This window comes from Lupinus angustifolius, chromosome LG06 (genome assembly GCF_001865875.1).
Source record: "Lupinus angustifolius cultivar Tanjil chromosome LG06, LupAngTanjil_v1.0, whole genome shotgun sequence".
Taxonomy (NCBI): Eukaryota; Viridiplantae; Streptophyta; class Magnoliopsida; order Fabales; family Fabaceae; genus Lupinus; species Lupinus angustifolius.
The window spans coordinates 1,248,606-1,263,113 of NC_032014.1; the positions used below are offsets into that span (position 1 = coordinate 1,248,606).

General features: G+C 32.1%; 2 protein-coding genes across 2 annotated transcripts; both read left to right on the forward strand.

Moving 5' to 3' along the window:
• LOC109349199 (GATA transcription factor 18-like) lies at positions 8,628-10,299 on the forward strand. Its single transcript, XM_019589917.1, has 2 exons — positions 8,628-9,380; positions 9,826-10,299. Exons 1-2 carry the CDS (start codon positions 8,937-8,939, stop codon positions 10,126-10,128), a joined length of 747 nt encoding a protein of 248 aa, XP_019445462.1. The 5' UTR covers positions 8,628-8,936; the 3' UTR covers positions 10,129-10,299.
• Positions 12,403-14,245, forward strand: LOC109350854 (zinc-finger homeodomain protein 6-like). The gene has a single exon (XM_019592164.1). It carries the CDS (start codon positions 13,256-13,258, stop codon positions 14,243-14,245), a length of 990 nt encoding a protein of 329 aa, XP_019447709.1. The 5' UTR covers positions 12,403-13,255.

The following is a 14,508-nucleotide window of genomic DNA, read 5'->3' on the forward strand; positions in this document are numbered from 1 at the left end:
AAAACCTCATTGATCATGATATTTGGTTTTCTGAAGCAACCCTTGAGTTAAAAACTCGCGTGCTCATACACACCTGAAGATTAATATGTGGTTTTCTGATTTATATTGATGCAAGGATCAGATAGTGAGAATCTAGATAATTTAATTAATTAAATTTTGTTGAAGGAACATAGCTAGTACTCGATATATATTATTTAAGAATACTAGGGCATACACGTTGCTGTAAGTTCTTGATATTCCAATCCACGTTTATGTCTTTTTCCCTCTGCTGTTTCTCTTTAATCAATAAGGAAATAGATCAAGCACATATTTTTTGCCATATCTTGAAGGAAAGGAAATTTGAAAAATCTAATTGCATGGTGAAAATACAGTAAACTTGAATTTCCTTTGGTTAAGTTCATCATATAAAAAGAAACATTTAAAAAAAATATTTCACATGTTATTATTTTTCTCCAATGCTAATGAGTTGTGAAACATTCATTCACTGTAGTTATATTGATATTTCGCTTCTTAATAATGATAAATATATCATTTAAACATCCTTTTCTTTTAATGGAATCCTTAACCTCATAAGCACATACCAATTTCAGAACAAATCCCTCTCATTAATATATCAGCATCACAATCATCATATTATATCAGCATAGCATTTATAAACATTTACTTTTGTTAGACAACTTGCAATCTCCCCATATATAGTTTAAGTGGAGCACAAATTACTAGTTAAGCAGTGTCATTTCTTAAATCAAGTGTCCTTATAGTATTCAAAGTAACAGTTTCTTACTTTCTTTCTTCCCATCTGATACCATCCTCTGATTTTGTTGCAATGGCATCCAACAAAGACACTTATCCTAAATGGACAAGCAAGAAAAACAAAGAGTTTGAAAATGCATTAGCAATATATGATAAGGAAACCCCTGATCGTTGGTACAAAATAGCTATGTTTGTTGGAGGCACAACTGAAGTGGAAGTCAAGACTCAATATCAGATACTTGTGGAGGACATCACAAACATTGAGTCAGGCAAGATTCCCTTCCCTTCTTACAACATCACCAGTGCAGAGCAAAGGTAACATACATGATTCTTCCGTTAACAACAATCTATGAAACTAACATACTAACAATTGCCGATTAAAAACTATTACTTTCTATTAAGTAAATTTTCTGTTTCATATTATATGCAGGCTGAGGGATTTAAAACTCTAACGAGTAAAGATCTAAGAAGCAATTATGAGCATCGACAAACCATCAGTAACATTGTGTGTTTACCTTGCAACACTTTGTTAGGATTATGTAATAAATTTATTCCCTTCCTACCATTCTCTTTTTTTTTATTATAGGAATGAAAAGAGCTTAAGTAAGTATTGCTGCACTTGTTAATTTTTAATTTTAGTATTTAATCTCAAACAATTGCGGAGGACTGAAATTCTATTGTAGCAGAATTGCTGAATGTTAAGAACAGAGGAAGTTAATGTTGACTTCAGTTTAAGATGGTAGCTACAGACCCACAAACTCAATTTTAACTCACATGCAACAACCATATAGGAAAATAACATGTTGGCTAGAGTTTTCATAGCTCTTAAGTTTTCCATCTCTTTTCCTTCCCCTGAAAATTACAACTCCCAAACTAATAGAAGAGGATTAGAGGAATTAAATGGGCCTAGATAGAGTCCTTTTGCATTTAAATCAGGCCAAGGCCCATTTGAAATAAGGTTTGCATAATCTCGTACTCTTAATTGCTGACCCTGACAAATCTGTGTAGTGTAGGTATCGTTTAATGCCTGTAAATATAGGGTTTGGGGCTACTAATAGCCCGTTACCCCTTCGGGATTTGAAATTGTTGCACCTCATAGAATGTCTACCCTTTTCCGCAAAACTTACCGGTCAAATATGTATAACAATTAACAACTAATCTAAAGATGTATTTTATCTGCTAAATATGTTTTTTTTTATCTAACAGTGATAAAGTATGACCTTCTAATTCTAACAATTTAGGATAAAGTAACGGAATTTTCTTATACATTTAATGCATTAGCTGGGTCCTTAATAATTGAATCAAGTTTTGTTAAAAAGTAATTTTTCCTTCATAACAGCTGGCCTGTAATTTCAAGCCCTGTTAAAAGTGTATTGTTTGTCTACAAATAAAAAAGCAGCACATTTTGAAATTTTAGTAGCAGTTCTGTCAATTGAATATGTTCGAAGTAGTGTATGTATGAAGTCTAAATGTGAAATCATAAAAACATAAACATTGTGAAAATTGAGATGATTGGAATAATGCACTCCAAAGATCATACCCAGGAAGAACACAGAGAAGTAAAGTATAAACTTTAATCTCGTGATCACCTGCAAAGAGATTCAAACAAAGATTCCCAAGTTGACGCACCCAACTGAAAATTCTAATGTGGAACCTTCAAAAATAAAGGAACTGGTGGTCTTACAGAAAAAAGGTCATAGAACACACATAGGATCCAACGCTACCATCGCCAGTGTCCCACTTCATTCTTTGATAACTTAATACTTAGCCTATCGACCAGTGTCACCAATGATTAAACTGCTTTTTCTTTTTGTCATGGGTTATCTCGAAGCAAGTGTTACTTAAACTGAATAAACTCTGACACTATTCACTTTACAACCAAATCACTTCTTTTAATTTCAGGCTACTACCATTCGTATCATAAATATGCCTTAAGTTCTTCATTAGATAGAATCATCGAGAAAATCTTGCAAATTTAAAATAAGAAGTTTTTAATTCAGGTTGTGCATGAATTGTTAATTTTTTAGTTATCAATCCATCTTTAATTATGTTAAATGTAATACAATTGGTATATTGATGATAAATAATACTTTTTTTAAACAAATGTAGTATTAATTTTTCAATTTTTGGTATAGATTCATTATTTAGTTTAGGAAAGTTTAATTTTAATATTTTTTAAGTACTACCGAATGTATCCCGCATTGTCAGTTCTGCTTTCGGGGTTCGTGGTTGTCTCTCCCAACATAAGTCGCACCCAAGAATTAAACCATCAATCTTGGAGATCCATAGAGCCTTACACTACTAAACCAACACTTATTGGTATTTAAAGATACAAAATATTACTTTAATATGGTCAAACATTATATATTAATTTCTCATTATCCTGATTTCTATTCTTGATTTTTTTGATACATTTTCTATTCTTGATTTAAAAAAACACATGGTGTGTCTCTCGGTCTCGGAATTAGTAGTAGATAATTGACCACTAAATTAAATACTTACTAAATAGCACTAATATAATAAGGTTGCTGACGCATTTGCAGCTTTTCCTTTTAGCTTCAATTCTGTTTGGGAGTATAACTATGTAGTGTATGACATGATTTTTTGTACATGTGATAATCCTTGTTTGTCATTGATAGCATTAGACTGATGCAACCAATATTTGATTTCTGGAATAAAATGACTCCACTTAAAGTATTTGTTAACGCATATGTGAAACACATCACTCCCTTATATCGTTTAAAAATGTAAACAACACGCAAGGGATCAATTAATCAACCTAATGTACATCGTGCTCAATTTTTTGTGTGTACTATTAATAATATTCATTCATTCTATAAGTAAAGAATTAATTTCTTTTGATGTGTGTAATTGTCACTCTTAACAAATGTCATTCATAAAAATTAAGAATTAAATACTTAATATTTTATTCTTTCTAAAGATCTAATAGTATTTTATACTAATAGAATCAATTTCTTGTTGGTATGTCACGCTCAATTAAAAACTAACAAACTCATTTGGTTGTTTTATTACTAACACAATTACTTCAAGCATGTAGGACAAATGATGAATCGGAATATAATTATAAATTAAAAACGGAAAGATAAAGAAATGTTTTTCTAAAGCGCATACATGCTATATACAGTGGATTTAATAGCAACATTTGACGAAAAAGGTAGAGCAACATCTAGGAGAACATTAGAGGGTACAGAGTGTAGTCTCGGATATTAAGATAGTGACAAGAATATAACTTTGTTAGATAGGACAGCTTATTATGGGTTTCTCCTACAATACAATTATACTTTTGTAAATGTTGGTCCAGTGCCTCCTCCTTGGTTTACTACTTTAATTTTTGCTTCCTTCTTTTCCCAAACCCTATTTCAAATCCATTTCTTCAATGTTGGTACTTACTTTTAAAGAAACCTTACTTGGCAATGCCAAAGAAGATCCCGTCAACCACAAAATCACTGGACCAATCCAATCCCTAACGAAAAGTTCTCACTCTCTCTTGTCTCGATGGATCAAATTCGAACCTAAAAGGATAAAATAAAAATATCCCAAACCCCTAAGTAAGAGAAAGACAGACATTCCAGTTGTGTCTTGTTGCTTTTTAGGAAGACAGTTTTATTCGTCCCCAAAGTTTATTTTAGTTATAATTGCGAATTTATTTTATACTATATGATAATATGCCAGTATATGATTTGTATCCATTGGTTCTAGTACTATATAGTATTCAAATAAAATATGAAAGTGTGGCTCCAATGTTGAACTTCAACACATTTGCATGCATGCAATGTAAGTACAACCCTTCCACCATACCGGCATGTTGGTTCATGATATAATACATTATTATTGTAAAGATTTATATACAATTAATCTATTATTCATCGTTTTTATTTATATTACTTATATCTAACAATAATAATTAAATATTGATGATACATTGAAATATAAAAAATGTTACAATGTTAGTGCATAATTTTTTTCTCTATTTTTATTAGCGTGAATCTAATAATTTTAGCATTTTTTATGGGATTAGGCATAAGATACATGCATAGACCATACTACTATTAATGAAAGAGTGGGGATTTGTATGATAACAAAAAAAAAGTGGGGATTTGTATGATAACAAAAAAAAAGTGGGGATTTGTATATATTTATTTTGATCATACTATGTATTCTCTTTATAATCTCTGCAATACACGCGCGCAATGTGATTGACGATAAGTTATGTGGCGTGAGGAGTTAGAGAAAATGTGTGTTAGTAATTGTATTAGTAAATGATTGATTGTAATTTTCTCCCTACCCCCAAGAAAAGCATGAAAAAAATGCTCGAATAGTACGATCACTTTAGCGAGTCTTGGGGTAATCGTAGTTTACAAAGAGAATATATATAGAGAATCTTTTGGAAAGAGGTGGTCGTCCCGTTTGTGGAATTGTGATTCTTACTATCCATCCATGTTTTTGAATCTTTCCATCTATATTCCAGATGACCTTGGTTATGATGATGTAGGTCGCTCTCTTTATTGGTTTTGTTTCCCTTCTCAAACTGTGCCGTATATACTGTGTACTCCTTCTATTATGGTATGATTCCTACACATTTTTTATACTTATTTATTATGAGTACTAGTGTGTATAGGCACTTCGTGCCTGCCGGTCAATATTACATGGTATTACGTATTTAATTTTTATATATTTTCTTTTTAGAATTAGAATGTATTTGTTATAATTTTTATGTATTTATAATAATGTTCAATTTAATGTGAAAGATATAGTTAATTAATGTGTTGGTGATGTTTATTTATAATTATATGGTCTTTTTGTAAAAATTAAATAATGTGAAGTGCAAAATAGGAAATAGAAATTACATGATGGTGAAAGTTACACCATGTTTTGCCTTATATATAGTATAGAAGTATAGATAATATGAGTATAATATGTATACATTAAAATTACAAATTTTTTATTTTAAAGTCAATGATAATTAAATATGAATTATAGACAATACAGTAAGAGTGTAAAATCTCCTATAGTAAAAGTGTCTAAATCTTTTATTCTTCTAGTAAATCTTTTCACTAAATCACCCTATTTATAAGAACTTGACATATATCATTTATAAACAGTTATTAAAAAATGTAGTATTACTTTGTAATATGAGAATAATGTATATTCTTATACTAAAAGATAAAGATAATTTATCTCCTTAAATTTATCTATCATTTGACATGTGTCTTATTTTCATTTTTCTAAAAATTTTTATTTTAAAATATAATAGAAAAGAAAAGAAAACGACAAGTGTCCAATAATGAGTGAATTTAAGAAGGTAGATTATCTATTCATATGAAGAGATATTTTATTCTCTTGTAATATATATCAATTTCTTATAAGTATGATAAAAGAAGATTTAATATAAGAATATATCATTTTCCAAACTTGAAAGTTGTTTCCGTATCTCACATTTTTTTCCTTTTATATTTCTCATTCTGAATGTATATATCTTCTATACCCAAAAACAAAATATGGTAGAATCAATTTCATTATATTACAAAAAATGAGCATCGGTGAAATGAAAGGGGCTCACTATATCCTTTGTGTGTTCAATAATATAATTTAGAATATTAGTTCATTTGATACTAAATATTAGGTTGCTTATTGGTAATTGTAAAAGAAAAAACCTATACATGTCTTACATTTATGTTTCATTTCATCGTGTGTCACCATATGTAATTAATTGAGAAAGGAGAATATTAGAATTACTTGCAAATCAGAGAACTTAGTATTTCCTTAGTCTATTTTCTTGATAAAAAAAATATTTTCAAAATTAAAGTTACAATAATAGGTAACATATCTTCTAAATGATATGTTATGTTTATGATTGTTTAAGTATGGAGACAGACTAGACTACTTTCTATATTCATTATACCTCTTCTAGTTTAAGGTATTATATTAGTACATATATTTAAAAATCATTATTTTGCTCGTTCTTTTATAGTAATTTTACTAAAATGCAAATATCATGCTCTTGAAAAATGTAAATAAATAACTTTTGAATTAATTCATGGTGTAAAAATTTATGAATCAAAACAAAAGAAGAAAATGATTTCTTTATGAATGAATATTTATCTTTATTTGATTTTAGATTTTGCCACACTTTCTTTTCTTTTCTTTATGATATTCTTTCCATGTTTGACCAAATAATCCTCAATCTAGTAGTTTAGACAAACACAACGAGCCATTAATGATCGCAGAGTATCTCATTTGCGATACCCTTTATCTCTGTCCTTTAACTTTATCCTATTGTGATCCAAAATCCAATGAAATACAGGATCTTCTCTTCTACTACAACTACAAAAATACTGTTTTAGCATAAGCAACCTGCTCCTAAAAAGCTATGCTATGATGAGGTTTAGATTGGGTGCATGAGGTTACTATGATCACAAGTTTGGCTTTGTTTCCCATGGTACGGAAAGCCACAGTTAGTGGAACCTCAGCTCCAAAAACTGGTCATTGTTATTGCAACACTTTTGACGGCCAATAACAACTAAGAGAGCGAGTAATTCACACAAAAATTATATCTATATACAATCAAATTTTACCAAATAATAATGAATAATAGAATAATAGTGTATAAAATTATTACAATACATTTTTTCTAATTTTATATAATTAAGTATATTTCCTAATTTAATGATAAAAAATTATTCATTTTCAGGATAAATGACTCATTCATAACACACGTGTATAATTAGAAATATATTTAAATGGACATCTCCACTTGCGAATTCTTATACAGGTAAGTCCCACAGCAAGAAATTACTAATAGAAAGAAAAGGGGAGATGGATTGGAAATTGGAATAGTCTAGTTTTTGATAGATCTTCAACCTTTGAAAATAACATATAAGTGGCACTAATATGAGTTACGCTTATAAAACTTGCTACAATATTTAAAATAGTAAAACATCATCAAGGTTATCGTGAAACTAGTTATTTCTTTACACCCCTCCACCGATTAAAATATTATAAAAAAAAAATAAATGTGACTATTAAATATGGATTCTGGATAAACAATTCAAGATGTCATTAATAAATTTTTTTAGCTTTCTACCTATTAAACTAATAGCAAATGCAAGTGGGATATCATAATGTCACGATTAAAAATAATAATAATGTGTGATCATAAGCATTTTTTGGAATGATTCTAAGAATATGCTTACTGTCCACTAAAAAAAGCATATAGTTAAGAATTTTTTCAAAATAAATATAGAAATAAAACAGATTACCTTGTAAATATTAGAATGAATACAAACATGTTCCTTAATATTTTTTAGGGAAACAATTTGATTATCAATAAATTAAAATTCTAAATATTAGTCAATAATAGCAAAAGTAAATCAAAATAGTCTATATCAATGGTCATAAAAATATTAAAATCATCAATTTAACTTACATTTAATATTTTAAGGAATATTTTGTATTTTTACACACTTTTTTTTTTTTAAGGATGGTGAGTTTTTTCTGTAAGCATTACTGAGATAAATAAATAATGGTTAATAGTGTTAAGCATCCCAGAGGGATTAGAGTGTGGAGTAGTACAATTACATATACTATTAACATGTGATTGGTTAAAAAAATATATTTAATTTAAAAATTAATAATTAACTATTTTTTTAACTAATTACAGCTAATGATATACACGGTGATATAATTTGTGGGGGAACGAAAGAATAATTGGGAAAATAAGTTGCAAAAGGAGTGGGAGAGGCAGAGATACGGATAGGGAGAGAGACAGTAATAAAACCTCGTGATCGGAGAAGCCAGATCCATGGAAGACTGTTCCCGTTAGTCATGTACCCTCTTTTGACTACCCCAATTACCAATTTGACCCTCTCTTTCACTCTATTTTTGTCCCCACTCCTATAAATTGAAACTCCACAAGCCTTCTTCTCACACAAACTCTTCAACACTTCTACTCAGAAACTCAAACACTTTCTTATATCCTTGGTATCTCGCTCTTTTTTTATTTACTTACCAAATCTATCATACAACATTCTCTACCCTCTAACATTACATTTCAAACATTTTATTATTACTTCTTATTCATCTCTTCCTCTATTACTCTTCATCACCCTTCTTTCTCTATATATCTATTTTGCTCTCTCTTCAATTAGAACAAGAAGGTAGTGATGCATCATTCTTGCAGTGACGATCATCAGAGCCACGTAATGGGACACTGCACATGTGGTATGTTCCATAGCCAAACCACTCCATACTCTACGTTATTCTCAATGCCAAACCACAAACCCTATGAATATGATCATCATGAACCTGAAATGTATTCGTACACTACTACTCCCTCTTCATCTAGCGTGGATTGCACCCTTTCACTTGGAACCCCTTCCACACGTTCCGTGGAAGATGAAGAGAAGCGAAGCCGCCATGAACGTCGATCTATTTCGAACTTTTGCTGGAATTTGTTACAACCCAAATACAGCACTAAGTCACAAACCAAGGCTAGCAGCAGAGGCAGCAATAGTAACAATACCAATGACTCTATCCTTCCTCGTCGCTGCGCCAATTGTGACACCACTTCAACACCCCTTTGGAGGAATGGACCTCAAGGCCCAAAGGTATATAATGGTTATAAAAACGAATGGTTAAGCCTACTGCATTAAAATTTTGATAACTATAAGAGTTAATGGTAAAATAGAGTAATATTTTTCTCAAGAAATCATTGGAAATAAATTCAAAAAATAATGTTATTTGTACATATGTAACGTATAATCTACTATCCATACTCCATTATGGGAAATGAGAATGAGAAATAGTAATAATCATGGAAAAATCTATGTTATTGTTACTAGTTTTTTAGTAATCATTAATTGTTTCTTACTTTAATTATATTTCCAATGTTGTTACTTATGATTATATTAATATGACATATGTTTCAATGTAATTATATCGGATAATAATCCATTATAAGTTCGTTTCAATATTCTTAGGCCAAATGGTTGAAGATTACTTCCTAGTTCCTACATTTCCCAATTATGATAACGTATATGATTTGAAATGCAGTCACTTTGTAATGCGTGTGGGATCAGATTCAAGAAAGAAGAGAGAAGAGCAAATGCTGCTGCAGCCACGCCCACAGCAGCGTCATGCGGTGTAGTGGATTCGGCGCAGAGGTACAGTCACCATAACAACTCATGGTATTCCCAATCGCAGAGCCAGAAGATGCAGTGCCTCTCGCCTGCAATGGGGAACGAGTTCCGGTTCATGGATGATGCAAATCGAGATTCCGAGAACGGCATTCCGTTCCTCTCTTGGAGATTCAATGTCACAGACACAACAAGCTTCGTTCACGATTTTACAGGATGAAGAACATGGATCAATAATTAGGTTCATTATAATATTATGCCTTATGCGATAAAAGTAGTTAGCTATGTGGACTATCAAGATCAAGCAGTTATACGTCAACGTTGTACGATGATGATGAGGATGTTATGTTGGAAGTTGTTTCTGATTGCGATGGTTATGTGATCTCGTTGAGATGATGTTTTTCTCTCTCTTTTATTTTTACTTTATAAATTATACCCTTTTTCGTTTTGTTTGTTTCATTTTCTTCATCTTGTTGTCTTGCCTAAGATCGATGAAGTGAGAATGGGACAAGTCTATAATAGGATTCTTTAGTCTGCTTTTTTCTTTGGACTTCTTTCTTTTACTTTCTCATTCAGTTATATTAACCTACTTTTTTGTCATTTCACTTTCCTTCTTAGTTTTAATTGTTTATATTGACCGTGTTTTAATCTCATTTGGACCCTTTGATCTAACGGCATTATTTTAATGCTTGATAGCAAATCTGCAATTTTCTTTTTGTTCTTAAGTTCTTTTCAGTGTTCGCAAATCTATTGCACAGACATTCATACACAGAGTTACAGTTATAGTATATGAGAGAGTGAGACATATGTGTATATAGTTCGTTTGAATCAGCTCTGATGGTTCAATGCCAATGTTGGATCACTGTTCTTCTGAGACACCGTGCGGTTTCGGACCAGAAAAATTCAAATGTCTTGTTAATTGTGAGTACTGCATCCAATCTAATCGTTCAATGAAGTTAATGTAACACGGGGCTGCGAACACACAACTTTTTTCACCTAACATGATCACCGGGACACAGTAGTAATATATCTTTAGTACAATAGTACCTCTACTGTAACTAATAGGTATCAAAATTATACATGATCTAACATATCTGTTAACAAAATCAAAAGAATTGGTTATATTTTTCGAAAACAAATTATATTTTCCAAGACATGCTCAGTTCGTTATCTATAAAATTAAACATAATAAAGTATCAAAAAAATTAAAATATTCAACTAAATGTAGTTTTATCTAAAGGGCCTGGGCCTATTCCAATCGCAGTGGCCTATTTGGGTATGGATGCCTAGCATATACAATCATATCCCTTCAAATTGCAGGACTTAAAAATTCAACCCATTTACTTGTGGGCACATATTCTAAGACCTAAACCCTACTTTAGACATGATTGTGGCTGAGAGTTAATTTTGCCATCCTAATTGTTGTGGTAATTGTTATTAGGATGCCCATGATTTTTGGGGCTCGTGAGTTAGAGTATTGGTTTCATGAAAATATTATATCATTTTAATAAACAAGTCTAAAAATCATTCTAACTTAAAATAATGACAACTCAATTTTTTAAAAGATATAATCAAATATTTAATATTTTAAAAGATAGCTACTTAGTTTCATTACATTTTTTAATACTTTTCAACTCTCTTGCCACTTCGTAACCCATTTATGAAAACTAACAATGAATCATTAATTTTTATAAACAAAATTATATTATAAGAGTATAAGGGTTGTCCACCCAATATAAAAAGAAGATCAATGATTAATCTTGTTACAAGCTAAGATAATACAAGATCCTTGATAAATGCACTAGAAGTTGGTGTTACAGCTTGAGTCAACTGAAAAGAATAAAAGGAAAGGGCTATCCATAAGAAATAAAAGCATGGATTCAGTGAAGACTAACTCAAATGCTATAGTGGCCTAGTTACGCATTCTCCTTTGATAGTGGCCAACGTAAAGTCTTCGGTTACCTGTGATATAGTTGCCTGTTTTGTGACTCTGACCTAGAGAGTAAAACTAAACAGAATAAGCTCAAATTAATGCGTGAAATAGAGATGTGGAAGAAGATTCTAACAAGGGGAGCAAATAACACCAATTGCATTGTGAAAGTAAAGTCGTCGGTTCAAGGAAAGAGTGGGTTGCAGACTTTGCAGTAGCAGGCGCACAAAGTCACTAACACGACACAAACATCCTCGACTAGAGAGAGAGAGAGAGAGAGAGAGAGAGAGAGAAAGATTCTCACATATGATATGATGACAAGTTCTATGTAGTGGCCCAGCGAGCACTCACTCCCTTTAATTTCCTCACATCCTTAGATAAAGAAAGAAAGGAGACCTTCCTTTGTTATACTCTCTTTTGTTTTCTAGTGGTTAATTATCTTAGTTTGATCTTATAAAACCTATCTTTGTTAAGTGATTATATCTTCATTTAACACTATGGTAGTAATGATTTGCATGTCTTAAATATCCATTGTTATTGCCTCAATTTGTATGATAATTTAATACACACATTCGTAAGAAGGGAGGTTTATTGGGCTAGGGTTTCAGAGAGAGTGGCTAGCTAAGAAGAGCAATAATTAAAAACTGGACCAGGGATGTAGGATTTGAGAGAGAAACAACATGCCTTGTCGGTTGTTCTATTGCAGTGTAGTCACCTCTCATTGTGAGTGAGTGCAAAACAGACATATCCTCACACTGCAGGTCCTTGTTCCTTTCCTATATGGCTTTAATAGACCTGGATAGTGGTAGGAAACAACACCTTATAGGCCCTCCATCTTACTTAACATCACACATGTATGTGTTACCAGGTTTTGTCCTTATATCCTCTCTCATCTCCCTGTGTTGGTGCGATTAAGGTTATTACCCCTCAACTGTACTATTTTCTAATCTAGCTGCTGAGATGAGTCTTAATATTTTGTTTAGGTAATGTTAGTCCCTCTCATTTTAATAAATTTAATTTCTACTATTTTTAACCTTATTTTTCTCTCCCCTCCCTTCACCCAAGAAGTTATTAATATTTCCTATCAAGAAACTACTGTCTCTAGTGCTAGGTGCCACTATATTACGTCTCTGAGAATAGGATTGATTAGTAAAGAAAATAGGTTGATGGGGATTAGCACTTAAAATGTCAATATCAGGATAGGCAAAGAAAAGCATAATTGTGGGTGTGCTAGTAATAATACCTTGGATTAGATGGGAATGAATTAGGGTTGAACATGTGAATGGAAGATCCACAACCATAGTTAATGGAAGAAAACAAATTCACGAATATGATGATGGTTTAGAGAGATTATACCAAGTTATTATTATCGGGGTGAGGGGTTTGAGATTTAACTTAGATCTTAGCTACCTTCATAATGAAAGTAAGGATTTGCTGCAAAATGGGAGGGCAAGATAAGGAAATAGAGATGCCAAACACTTTAGGTTACAAAAGAGATTCTTCTTCCAAGCTGTCTTCTCCAACTTCAGGTGAGAGAAGTGATCATCAACCTTCTCCTGCTCCTCAAATTTCACACCTCTCCCATCATCATCATCTTTATCCTCCTCTTGCACCTACCCAACTTCACCAATCACAGAAACCAAGTGTAGACCCAGATATAAGTTCATCTCCTATTGTCACAACAAGCATAACAATTACCCCAATTACCCCACCACAAATAACTATTAACACGACAGCGTCCATCAGATACCGAGAATGTCTAAGGAACCACGCAGCCAGCATGGGAAACCATGTTGTAGATGGATGTGGAGAATTCATGCCAAGTGGAGAAGGCGCCCCAGAATCTCTTAAGTGTGCTGTTTGTGATTGCCATCGCAATTTCCACAGAAAAGAAGCTGAAGGGGAACCTCTACAACATGCTTCTAATTACTACGCCTATCACCCCAATAAGCACAACAACACTCACAATATAATACCTTCTCCTCCTCCTTATCATAATAATCATCCTCTTCAGTTCCACGCACCATCCCTTTCTAAGCATCAACACCATAGATTTTCTCACGGTGTTGCCACACTTACAAGCCTGATTCCGCCTAGGATGGTCGCCTTTGGAAGTGGTGGAGGCACCGCAGAGTCGTTCAGTGAAGATATCAACATGTTTCAGTCTAATAGCACAGGACAGATATTAGTGCAGCCACCATTCCAGTCAAAGAAGAGGTTCAGGACAAAGTTCACACAGCAACAAAAGGATAGAATGATGGTGTTTGCTGAGAAGCTGGAGTGGAAAATTCAGAAACAAGATGAGCAGGAAGTGCAGCAGTTTTGTTCTCAAGTTGGTCTCAGAAAACAAGTGTTCAAGGTTTGGATGCACAATAACAAGCAAATAATGAAGAAGCGGCAAATGTAAGCCAATTCATACTCTCTTCATCATGTTTTAAGGAGTTGTTCATGTTGTTTGTAAACAAATAAGAAAATAAAAGTAACCGATTTTTATTCATTAGTTTAGATATGCATTAATTGAAATCAGTTATAACTTATGATTTTACTCAGTTTCTCATCTGTGCGCTCTTAATTAATTCAATTGAACTTGATCGTCCAATTTCAATGTTTAATCTTCTTTCAAGTATATATTATCAACAAAAAGTGCACTGAGATTAATTATTCTCACCT

Excerpts from the sequence above, each read along its gene's own strand:
- LOC109349199 (XM_019589917.1), top strand. The coding sequence starts at position 8,937 with ATGCATCATTCTTGCAGTGACGATCATCAGAGCCACGTAATGGGACAC. Across the intron at positions 9,381-9,825 it reads ATGGACCTCAAGGCCCAAAG|TCACTTTGTAATGCGTGTGG; the intron begins GTATATAATGGT and ends TTTGAAATGCAG.
- LOC109350854 (XM_019592164.1), top strand. The coding sequence starts at position 13,256 with ATGAAAGTAAGGATTTGCTGCAAAATGGGAGGGCAAGATAAGGAAATA.